General features: G+C 39.7%; 1 protein-coding gene across 2 annotated transcripts in view; it reads right to left on the bottom strand.

The window, feature by feature from the left end:
* Positions 1 to 648: 648 nt before the first annotated feature.
* KCMF1 (potassium channel modulatory factor 1) overlaps positions 649 to 12,927 on the bottom strand; it is a 52,832-nt gene continuing 40,553 nt past the window's right edge. Inside the window, exons 4-7 of one of the 2 annotated variants that reach the window (XM_018576844.1) lie at positions 10,849 to 10,964; positions 7,073 to 7,257; positions 5,194 to 5,476; positions 649 to 2,720 (exon numbers count right to left, since the gene is read on the bottom strand). In XM_018576844.1, coding sequence (XP_018432346.1) covers positions 2,459 to 2,720; positions 5,194 to 5,476; positions 7,073 to 7,257; positions 10,849 to 10,964 — 846 coding nt within the window. In that variant the 3' untranslated portion in view covers positions 649 to 2,458. The remainder of the gene's footprint in view (positions 2,721 to 5,193; positions 5,477 to 7,072; positions 7,258 to 10,848; positions 10,965 to 12,927) is intronic. The other variant, XM_018576845.1, reaches the window with a different exon arrangement.

Raw genomic sequence — 12,927 nt, 5'->3', positions numbered from 1 at the left:
TGAAAACAACTAACTGTGAAAAACGTGTGGGTGTTTTAATGTTATTCAGGACAAAGAACTAAACATGGGTGCTTCGCAAAATACATAAAGAACGCTGCCTTCATTCTGGAGCAAATACTCATCTGTGTTTCCAAATATTAGTTACAAAGAAACTCAAGGGGGCAACAGTCTTGAAAATGCTTTATTGAACTGAACTTATAGCTGTAATGTGCAGAATGTGTTTGAAAAGACTACAGCTTGAAGAAATGTTTTGTTGAGGTTTTTTTTCTGGAAACTTTCAACAAAACAAAAAAAACTGGGAGGAAAAAAACAAACTGGGATAAACTGCTACAATAGAAGACTAAAAGACCAGGATCACCTCTTCATTTTAACCTTTCAGCACCATTAACCTTCACATGGATGGGGTGAAACATTTAAGTGCAACACTTTGCAGGAATACATAATGTCAGCAGTATATAGGTGAGAGGGACAATCACTAATATACCCAGTGTTATTGTGGGTTACAACACACCACTGTATTTCCAATTGCACACAAGGTGATGCTGCAACAACTGTGCCAGTTGCCAAGTGAAGGACAGGGAACAGCGGAAAATATGCAGACATAATCAAGTGATAATATATTGGTAGATTCATCTGAAAAGCTGTGAATACTCCTTTGTCCTTTTATTTTGTTTATATTCTAACTTTTCATTGCTTAACAAAAAAAAAAAAAAAAATGTACCTGCTACCCACTGTGTTGGGACCTTTATGAAATTCTATGCACTGTACACTGAACACTGTACATAATTTTCATATAGGAATAATAGTATAGGCATGAAGGTGGCATGATTTTTAATCAAAGGCTTTTTACTTGTATACCAAAAGAAAAATCAAAAAAAAGTAACAATAAATAAAAAAAAGTGCTAACAATAGCATTAGGAATTATGTATTATATACCGACAAAGCCTGGGAGGAAAAATCCTCATGCTCTCCTTTTTGTGGACAATCTTTGCAAACTAAGAAGCAAATACATAAATAAGAGAACTCAGGAAAATAGAATTAAGAATGTGAAAATGATTTTTTTTTTTTTTTTAAACTAAGACAACATAATCTGGGCTAACGTTTGCCTTTAAACAGCATTTAAATGAAATAATCTACACCTGGATAAAACAAATTAAACAGTTGAAAAGGCTTTGTTTACAACCACATGAAGAAAAAAAAAAAAATTAAACACAGAACAAGGTTTGCTTGAAGGATCACATATATTGCAATTTCTGACAGCGGCCTGACTGTAATGTCAATATAATATTGTATTTCAATTTTAAACTGGAATTAAAAGAAGGTCTCTATGGAGTAAATTTTGCATATTTGCTTTTACTGACTTGGTCGAGATCGAGTTAGATTGCTCAGATCAGCCAATATATTAGACCTCACATTTTCAAAGGTGTCTAAAAGAAAGTGCATATGTTGCTCATCACCAAATTCCAGCTGTCATTTTCCAGTTCAAGCTAGAAAATGAAAGACTTATTTCATTGGCTTCTACAGGCAACATATATACTTATTCTCTTCTGCAGATAGAAGTCTCACGCATTTCTTAGTTCTAGAAAAAAAGAAAAGGACAAAGCTGCCATCTAATGATTAAATAATGCCTTATCCGTATACTTAGCAAAATACACAACAAATCTATAAGATTTTTATTTTTTTTTAACTATTTATAATTTAGTAAAACAACCTTCTAGTGGCAACTGCATATGATGGCATTTTAGAGAAATTGTCACATGAAAATCCAAGCAGACATACAGTTAACGCCACTGCAGAACTTGCTTTTCACTCACATAAAATAATCGTACATTATTCAAAAGATCCAAGGCTGAACCCCACTAGTTTAGGTTAACGTTGCATGTCGTCAGGTGCTGTAACCTTTTGAATAATGTTTAGGAAAGCTTTGGGATTTACGGTTTAACAGTCTTGGAACTTAAGTCTGTTTCATATGTCTTTTTTTTTTCCCCCTTAATGACAATGTCACTAAAAACTCATGCACGCTGCAAAAAACCTCATGCAGTAGTTATGGTAAACCATCCAAGCAGTTTTTATTAATTAATATTCATAAATACACACAGCAGCTTCATTAGATTTTTTTTATCCATATAGATTTTCCTCTTCAGTTTGAATGTGGGAGATTAGGAGAGCTTTATTTTTGTTTACGTCAAGGTACAGGAAGCAGACGGCTGCCTCTGGAACTGCTACCTATGTATATTTGCTAGAAGTAAAAATTAGTTAAGTGATTTTGTCATATATATTTGCTTCTGTCTCTTTTTCAATTTTTTTACATTTTTTTTTTACTTTTTTGAATGTACACAATGTAACAAGAGTGACAGACTGGAAATTACAATCACCAAAACAAACCCAAAGATAGTCGTTTGTCCACTTTCATTGGCAGTTACAGCACAGAGGACATTGTCTGCAAAGGGGGATGTCATCAAAGAGGAGGTGGCGGAGGCTCGTTTCCTTTATTACTCTCTTTGAGATTTAAGTTTTCTAACGCAACATCTAAAGGCATTATATCTACACAACCCATAGCCCCAAAATCGGCTATTTCCCCCCGCTCATCCTCATCTGAGGAGGAGCTTTCTTCCCGCATCAATGTAGAAAGCAACAGCTCCTGGACAAAGAGGCTGCGATCTGCGCGTTCACTTTCTATTGACTGTCGCTCGGCTTCTGTCATCTTCGGATCATTCAGTCTATGTCAGGTTGGGGAAGACAGATAAAAAGAAAATATGAGTATCCAAAGACATTGTTATTAGTGCTAGATGATTAATTATATAGACAGTTTTACAACCCAAAGATTTAAAGACACTCTCCCTTTGTCTATAAAGGGCAAAGTGACAGCACCTGCTTATAGCCTACATTCCTTCCCCCTCCCCGCCAAGCAATTTATACTCCTCAATCTGCGATGTCTGGCAACCTTCTGGCTCCATCAGACTCTTCATTCTATTGCTCAAACAGAGTGAGGCTTCTGGCTATGGAGGAGTTTTTGACCTCCCCAATACAATGTTATCCACCTGGGTAAGCATCAACCATATTAGACAATGGACCTTACCCAGAGCAGACTCCATGAGTGGTGAAAAAGCAAGGGAGCATGGACTGATGATTATACCTTGCTGCAGTGGTCTAACAGCAGACAACGAACATGACCTCACAATATTACAATCTGAGTGTACAATCATCTTTAGACTTACCAACAACTATATAGTGTGCGAGAGGCTGCCTAACGGGATACAGTTGAAAACATTGTTTAGGCAGGCCCTCATACTTGGAGCATAGTGTAAAAGAGATTGAACATTCAAATTGAATGTGTGACCAGCTTTAATAAGATGATCTGTATAAAAACCGCAAGCTGCATTTACACAGGCACATCACAATGCACAGTATTTTTCTAGGGGGGGGGGGGTTAATTATTTGGGGCCCTGAATTTCAAATCAGTATTCTTGTCATCTGCCAACTTGAATTTCAAAGAAAGCGCAGCAGAGAAATGGACAATCCGGTTGCTCGAAACAAAGCCTAAACTAAAGCTACTCAGACAGACATCAATATGATGAGATTTAATGTCCTCAGGAAAACACTCCTGGTCAATTATACAAAAATACATTTAGTGTCTATGTGTGGCTTTCGTGTATTCATTAAGGACCCTATAACCCAGTATCCGCACAGTTCAGGCTTTCAATTTGAAAGTAAACTAGGCAAGACCACCTACAGTATATTTTAACTGGATGGTATGCAGGAGAGATGTGTTGATCCAAACCTTAACCCTCCTACCTAATTCTAACTTCAAAAACACTAGTTAAAAGCAAAAAACAGGAGGCATCCAAGGGAAAGCAATGCTTAACTACTTGAGTACCAGCCTGTATTTCCCCTTCATAGTCAGATAATGTTTCAGTTTTTAGAGCTGTGATAGTTTGACAGTTACTCAGTAATGCAACACAGCATCCAAATTAATTTGATATCAGATAGCACTTTCTTTTGGTTATAGTTAAAAACCACTGGGTTTTTACTATATAAAAGAATAAACCAAGACCAAATATTTGAAAACTAAAAACATTTCCCCTACTTTCTGTTATAAAACATAATAAGAATGCCAGCAGACTATGAAATCTATGAAACCTTCAAAATGACCCCTTTGTGGGAAGTAAAACAAATATGGCACCCACGCAAATTCAAATTTATAACCAGCATATGAGAATAACAGCTGGGCTTCTGGTGTGTCCCTGTGCCTTTGAGGAATGGATTACCACCAGGCATACCTGCACTCAGTTTATCCATTGTTTTACAGTGCATTCAGAAAGTATTCAGAGCCCCTTCACTTTATTTTGTTGTTGCAGCCTGATACTACAGTTGTTCAAATTATTATTTTTTCTCATTAATCTACACTCAGTAATGACAAAGTGAAAACAGAATTTTTGAAATGTTTGCAAATGTTTGAAAAAGGAAAAACTGAAATATCAAAATTGGCATAAGTATTCAGACACTTTGCAAAAACACTTGAAATTTAGCTCAGGTGCCTCCCATTTCTCTTGATCGTTGCCGAGATGTTTTTACACCTTGATTGGAATCTGCATGATTTGCAAAGGCACACACACCTCTCTATAGAAGGCCTTAAGGTGGCCATACACTTTATAACCCTTTTGTCATACAGTGTATAATGTATTGCTGGGATTTGTATTCCTCTATAGCTGATGGTACATTGTGCTGTATAGAGCGTGGATGGCTGGCAGCGGCGAGCGTGAGGTGGGGAGGAGGTGTGGCGCGCCAAGCAATCGGAAGCCGATTAATCGATGATTGAAAAAATTTACAACTTTTTCAATTTTCAATAATCGATTATGTCGATTAGTTGTTGCAGCCCTACACAATACCATTCAAGACAAGATGGAAAGGAGGGCCCTGCCCGTGAGGGCTTACAATTTAAAAGATTTATATCCCTTCAATAATGAATGCTACGTCCCACCTTTCCTGTTGGGAGAAGGGGAGGATTCCTAAATGTAAACACTAGAGTGTGATTAGTAAAAATGTACAGAGTCCCTCCAACTTGCTCTGTACATTAAGTCACTGATTTGAGCTGTCTGATGACTGCGCAGATCACAGCCATTTACAGGCACTCACTAGTCTGAAAAAGGTTTGACGTCAAAACTACTGCCATAATCTAAAATACATGCCTACCTTGTGAGGAGAAACTGTGAATTCTGTATAGTTTGCTGATTGTTGTCCGTATTGGATGTGTTGGTTGCTGCTGTTGATTGAGTAATGGTGGTAGTGACACTACTTGCATTGTTGCGTCTGGTGGCGTTACGTGCCGTTTCTAGTTGTTGCCGCGCTGCCTGTGCCTGCTGCCGCTCTAATTGTAACTGCATTTGTAGCTGTTGCAGCTGAGAGGCAGAAGGCCCCGAGGAGTTAAGCTGACCACCCGTTGAACGCCTAACGCCTGATAATTGAGATAATAACTCTGTAAAGACAAGAAATTGAAAAAGATGTGACCCCTCTATTTAGATACATACATTTGACAAATAAAAGAAATGTGGGTCCGTTTATTTTCTGTTTACACTGCCTCATCTCATTTCTATTAAAGATACATACATACATACATACATGTATATCACAACCTAATTCAACATATAAAGCTTGTTTACCTGGCTGTATAAACCTAAAATGGAAGTTAATGCCAATCTTCTTTTGCAGTTCTTAAACCTAATCATTGTGCCTTTTTACATTAATGCTCCATAACGCAAGCGCTCAGACCCAACCTTGGTAACCCTTCTGATGCACTTCAGCAGTGATACTTTGAGTCGAGAGGCAATGATGATAGATGGACTAAATTATCATAGATATTGTCATGATCATGTGACTTCAGTGCTTTAGAAGGATACTAAATGAATGGACCACTAGAGAATGGAGGGGTTTATCCTGGATGCTTGCTTGGGTAGCCGATTAGTTAGGAGGTAGGCTATTCTGGAGCAATGTTCGATTCCAATACCAGATGTATTTTAAACGTGGTGTTATATACAATCCTCATATCTTCATTAATATTACAGTAGTCATTATTATTGCAGGACAGAATTAGGCTTCTTCTATACAGTGTTGGTATTAGGCTTGTGGCTAGTGCCAAGTAGTTTCTATCTAAAGCTGGCCATACACCTATAGATTATCTGCAGATTTTCTATGGTCAGATGGAAAAAGTGCAACAGATTCCTCCATCTACACCAAACTGTGTGGATGGAGGAATCTCCCGCTGGGCCAAGCTTCAGTATCTTGCTATACGGCCCGGCTGGCTGTCAAAATACCTGAACAATCTGATTGGATGCAGGCATTGTTCAGATGTTTTGAGAGCCAGCGGGGCCAACTAGCGAGATACTGAAGCTTGACCCAGTGGGAGATCCCTCCCTCCACACAGTTTAGCGTAGATGGAGGAATCCGTTACACTTTTTCCATTTGACCATAGAAAATCTGCAGATAATCTATAGGTGTATGGCCAGCTTTACATAAGCTAGATCTATTATAAAATACTTTCACATTTTAATTGTTTAGGGCAAGATTTTAAACGCAGGTAATACCGGACTATGCCTTTAATCTTGTCCCATGACTTCTACTTTGGGCCACATAGGCAAGTGTTAACAGCAAATCATTTCCCAAACTGATTAATGATCAAACAGCATCTGTCACTTTTAAAGTGTCAATGATTAAAAAAAAAAAGTATAGCCATGCAGTTTCTAGTCAGCCACGGTTATATGGCTGAAATCAATCAATTGAAACACTATGAACAGTAAATATGAATTGGTTCAGAAATGTATGCAAAAAAAACCTGTAATGCATTTAGATGCCTTCTGTATTTTGTGCCAGATGCATTAAAACAAAATATGCAGTTTTCTACTTAAGGCAAGGATAATCAACTTTCTAATTATATTAATCTTACAACATGCAATAATATAGCAAGAAAGAAAAACAATAAATGAATACTTATGCAACCACCACATTTCTGAACCTGAATACATTTTTTTAAAAGGTCATGTTTAAATGGCAAACACATCTAAAGGCAATAGTTTACCAGCTATAGGATCCATGGCTTCCCTATTGCTTGGTGAATACGAGCTCTGTGAGGATGAAAGCCCTCCAGTGGAACTGCTAGTAAAGTGCATGTTTGATCTGCGAGCTCGTGGCCCTCCTAACCCTCGGCCAGGGTGAAACATCCTTCGTACGTGCCGAACGCCACTGGATTCATCATAGAAAATACTTAAGGAAAACAATAGCAAATATGATAACTTCAAAAGAAAACTTATGTTTATTGCTAAACAGAGACCTGTTCAAGAAATTATGTCATTTGATGCTACAGGGGTAGGGGTTAAAAGATAACAAATATATTACACAAGCATTGCAGGTGTGCAAAAATACAAATTTATTTTAAAGCTGTTGACTGGTTCGGATAAAAAAACAAAAAAAAACCCAAAACAAAACATTGAAGATGTGCACCAACAATAAAGTAGGGCAATTGCTGCATTTATAGTTGATCAGAAAAATAAGATTTTTGTACTTACCATAAAATCCTTTTCTTGGAGTCCATTGAGGCACACAGAGTCCTAGACTTAATTATTATGCAGCCTAGGGGAGGACTGAACAAAGACAAAAACAAAACAAAAAACTAAGCCAACTCAGGATAACCTTTCCTACTACCAGCATGCCTCAGTTTTGTAGCAAACCAGTAACAAGTGCATGATCATCAACACAGAGCAGTGAGATCTGTGTCCCTAAATAGACTGTAAGCAAAGGATTTTATGCCAAAGATTTTACTTTCTCGTCCATTGAAGGACATAGAAAGTCTACAGCCTTCGGATGTCCAAAAATAGTCCAACTCAGGTGTGGACAACACCGCGCACAAACGTTAACAGGCCCAAAAACATGAGTTGATTACCTGATAACTCTGTTTCCAGGAATCTTCCAGGACAGCCATCGAGATATAGGCTCCGCCTACCTGCAACAGGAAACTACAGACACCAGCAAGGGCTCCCACCACAGACACCAGCAAGGGGCGAAGAGACACCGCAGCCCGCCGCGCTAGGCCCACACCTCCACGCTGCCGCAGACTGACCCTGCTCTCCATACTATCAGGTAAGAGCCCCCAACTGCCAAGGTAGCCGGGACCCCTGGACTCCTCCAGCCTCCCTGTACCTCTCCAATGCTGCCCCTGTCGTTGCCAGACAAATGTCCACAACCCTGGGTCAGCATTCTCACATCCCAGCTTGCCACTGCTGTACACCAGGGGGGCCACCATCTGGCACCAACTCACGTGCAGGAGGATGGTTGCCTTCCCTGAGTGATGGAAGGGAACCTTGGCCAAGAATCGGATGGGGGTCCGATAGGGAAGCCCTGCATGCGCTGCAGCAGGTAATCCTGGAGTAGGTCCCAACGCATAGCAGGGTAGGCTCAGCCCTAAGGCAAACAAACATGAGCCCTGAAAACAACAAACATTACGATGTCCCTGTGTAGCCGGCGGAAACACACAAAAAACTGACTTGGGATGGAAGGAGGAGTCTATTTATTTAATGTGGTTGATGTGTTTCCTGTTTCAGGTAGGCAGAGCCTATATCTCGATGGCTGTCCTGGAAGATGACTGGGGAAAAGAGAAAACAGAACCGTGAGCTGCATGCAGCTAAAAGAGATGCCTGAAGGACCTTAGGCCTAAAGATCGCATCTGATGGAGGCCAAAAGATCCACCTGGTATTCAGCTCAAGTGGCAGCCTTACAAATCTGAGAAACAGTTGCCAAATGCTGAAAAGCCCCACAAGACCTAATAGAGTGTGCCTTGAAAGGAAAGGGTGGAACCCTAATCATCTTGAGACCATAAGCTTGGATGGCGGTCTGCCTAAGCCAACTAAAGACAGTAGAATAGGAAACCAACACACAGCTTTGGGGTCCGTACGGGACGAGGAAATTAGTCTTTCTAAAAGAAGCAGAGGCGGAGAGAGTTTCTCACAAATCAAGCCACATCAAGACAATGGAGAGAAATTTCATTTTGGTGAACTAGAGCTGGACAGATGGAAGAACAATGTCCTGTTTGAGATGAAAGGCAGACATTACCTTAGGCAAAAACACAGACCTGGGCCTCAACACCGCCTTGCGCCTATGCAAAACCAGAAAGTTTTCCTTGCAGGATAATATGACCAGTTTCGTCACGCGGTGATGACTATTAGAAACACCACCTTTGTGGGTGAGAATGGTGGTTTCTGAAGCGCAGAAAGAACCAAATTCAGATCCCATGGAGTCACATGAGAATGAACAGGGGAGCTACATGGAAGAACCCCCATGATGCCAGGATTGGGTGCAGGGCCTACCAGAAACTGAGCTTAGAAACAGCTTCCAAATTACTTATCGTTCAGGTCCTTGAGACAGTGCTCCACCAGAAAAGTAAGCATCTTGTTAAATGCAGGGCACGACTGGATCCATGGGAATGGACCACTTCTGTACAAATGGCTCACCAAAAGGATACAAAGCTGATAAGTGCTTGGGAGGATAGAATTTCAAATCTCATTATATACTTCTGGAGTAAACATCTGTTAACCTATTACTTATGGTATTAAGGTTTGAACATGCAATACAGATCTAACTGTTATGATATATAAAATGTCTTTATCTTGAAATTAGATTAAACCAAGTCTTATAAAGAAACAATAATATTGAGTATTTCCAACAACGGACCAGTAATTAGATATGCATTGATTATAACAACTTGCATATAACATTATTCATTCTTTCAAGCAGAAGTGCAACTCTAAAATATTAAAATGAAAAGCTATATTGGCTGTAATGCCATTGCACATATTGCATACAGTTGGGCAAAAAAGTATTTAGTCAGCCACCAATTGTGCAAGTTCTCCCACTTAAAAAGATGAGAGGCCTGTAATCGGCATCATAGGTAGACCTCAACTATGAGAGACAAAATGAGAAAACAAATCCAGACAAATCACATTGGCTGATTTGGAACGAATTTATTTGCAAATTATGGTGGAAAATAAGTATTTGGTCAATATCAAAAGGTCATCTCAATACTTTGTTATATATCCTTTGTTGGCAATGACAGAGGTCAAACGTGTCCTGTATATAGGTTAGTTCTGATTGGATCTCTTCCCAAATCGTCTCTCCCTAACATTCTAGTCTCATTTTAATTGGTTGACTAAAATATATTTTCGTTATAGTTTGTCGTCATAACTTAGTTTTATTTAGTTTTAGTCACTGAAAAAGTGTTGATGAAAACTGACGAAAATTATTAGTCGACGAAATTAACACTGGACAACCAACTAACCATCCTCCTGGCCTAAGTCCTCTGAACTAAATGAGGCATTATCTTGATCCTTTCTCCTCTAGTCCGGTCCAGTACAGTCCCGAGGCTCAGCCGAGGGGGGACCGATCCGGAAGGGTGCAAGGGGAGCCGCAGCGGCTATGGAGCAGCTAAAACAGTGAGATAAGAATCTTAATTGAACAGTACTGACTAAAGAATCTTTGATCGGAAAAAAAAAAATCTCTTAGTAAAAGGTCCATCACTTAAGGACATTACCAAAAAGCTAAGGCTTGCTGGGAGTGGGGGTTATGTGGGGGAGCAGTCCTAACATCTGTTTGCCAGTGCCAAATCAAGGTGGCTGCAAGACAAAGACCTGTGTCCTGTACTGTAAGATTAAAAAATAAATTTATGAAAAGTTTTCCGTTTTTCTTAATTGATTAATGGTCATTCTGTTATTGTGTGCATTGAATGCAAGGCTTATTACTCAGATTTGTATATAATTCTATTGGTTCTCTAAGTATAAACACCAGTTCAGTTCTATAACTCTTTACGAAAAAAAGGATATTAGATCCCTGGGAGCTCTGTGTTCAAGTGTAAGATGGGCAGCAAAATCATCTGTGACGTGATTTGGATCTCCCCCTGGTAATGCTGCACATATTGGACAAATCTGCAGAGAGACCAACACAGGAAATAACTACACCGTCAGGTAAAGATATACAAGAAAATGTAATCACTGTAAACATTAAAAATGCTAGGCAATATAAAATGACGTTACTTTCCGTTAGAGCATTTGGCAAACCTGTTCTTTTGAAAATATCTATAGGACAGCCAGAGTAAAATGCAAGCAACAACAAATGTCTACAGAAGCCTTTCATTATTTTAATGAGCATCCCAGAAGCTCTAATATACAAATGGCAACTTTTTACTCACACCTCCTGCAATGTCATGCATGGGCCATCTAACATATTATAGGGTGCTCATGAAGATAAAAAGTGGTGCATTCAGAAAACACAGAGTGTGGCTACATTTTAAATTGGCTGCCAGTTTACAGAATTATTAGTGTGGATAGTTTTACTTTAAGAATATGTAATGTAGGAATACAGAGGGGTCTTTTGTTGATATGTAACCATGGCAATGCAGCAAAACCAGAATGGAGACATAAATTTGTTGCATAGTAAACAGTAGATAGAGCTTATCTTTAGTCTATTAATAGTGACGCCGAAAGGGGAAATCGTAGTATTTCAGCATTATTATAGATATGTATGGTAGTCCTACGTTGCCATAAATGTAATATGGATACATGCTTGTTCCGAGGTGATTTAGAGGTATGGAGTCACATAAAGCCTTGCAAGAAGCATTGAGAAGAAAGCCAACAAAAGGCAGCCCTAATGTCATGCCAAGTGCACTAGAATTAATCATCACACATCTTAATTGCTAGTAGCAATTAGAACTATAAATTCACTGTCCTGAAAATGGCTATACTGTAAACTACAGTATATAAACAGATATGGATATTCTCTCAAAATGTAATCCATTCACAGGGAAAATGGTAAGTTAAAAAAAATTTGGGTGCTAGTGAGAATAATAGTTGCCTGGCTGTCTCTGGCTTTAATATATGTGAGTCAGTAATGTAAAACAAGCTTGCATGTTAGAGGTCAGAGTGAAGACCGAAATTCTCATCCTGCAGTCAAACCTCCCCTTCCTGAAAAAAAAACAAAAAACTGTCAGCTTGATGGCTACTCAACTTTTATTTTTAGTAAGGGAGGTCTGTAATACCCTTCATATTGTCTTAGGCAATGTTCACACTATGTCCGGCCCAGATGTGGAACATTTTTGTCACGTTCCGGTGTGGGATTTTTTTTTTGGCCTAAAGTTGGCTTTCAGGTCCAGTCCAGTGCATTTGCATATGTTTTCAGGGCTCGGTCACACCATATCCAGTGCGTCCCCCCATGCCCGCAGTGCGATTGACTGCACCAGAACGCAAGCTACAGGACTGCCCTCCATTCCAATGCAGTGCGATCTGAAAAAATGCTGCACGCACTATTTTTTCAGATCACACTGCACTGGAACAGAGGGCACTCCTGTACCTCGCGTTCCGGTGTGGTTGATTGGGCGCGGGGCGCGCCCCAGCTTCATGTATGCAATCCAGTGCGTTCTGGCACGAACAGTACCGGGACACACTGGATATGGTGTGACTGGGCCCTTATGCGGTTTAGTGCATTCCAGACCAGAAGAAATAGTGCATGCAGCATTTTTTTCCTGCACTCAATCGGACTGCACTGGTGTGAATAGAGCCCAGAAAACCTAAGTTAGGTACCTGGTAACTTATTTTCCAGGAATCGTCCAGGGCAGCCTCTGAGAGATGGGAACCTCCCACCCTGAAACAGGAAACACATCATCCACAATTAGAATAAAAAGGGCGGTCCCTCCTAACCACCTCAGTATCACCATAGAACCAAATGCCGGAAAGGACCACCAGGCAGTAACAATGAAACACACCACTCAATAAGCAGGGCGGGAATCCATGCTGTCCTGGACGATTACTGGAAAATAAGTTACCAGGTACCTAACTTAGGTTTTCCACAGTCAACGTCCAGGGCAGCCTCTGAGAGGATAAATTAGGAATATAC

This window comes from Nanorana parkeri, unplaced genomic scaffold, assembly GCF_000935625.1.
Source record: "Nanorana parkeri isolate BGI_ZX_2015 unplaced genomic scaffold, ASM93562v1 scaffold78, whole genome shotgun sequence".
Lineage (NCBI taxonomy): Eukaryota > Metazoa > Chordata > Amphibia > Anura > Dicroglossidae > Nanorana > Nanorana parkeri.
The sequence above is the reverse complement of the archived record's forward strand: the minus strand, read 5'-3'. Positions and strand labels throughout refer to the sequence as shown.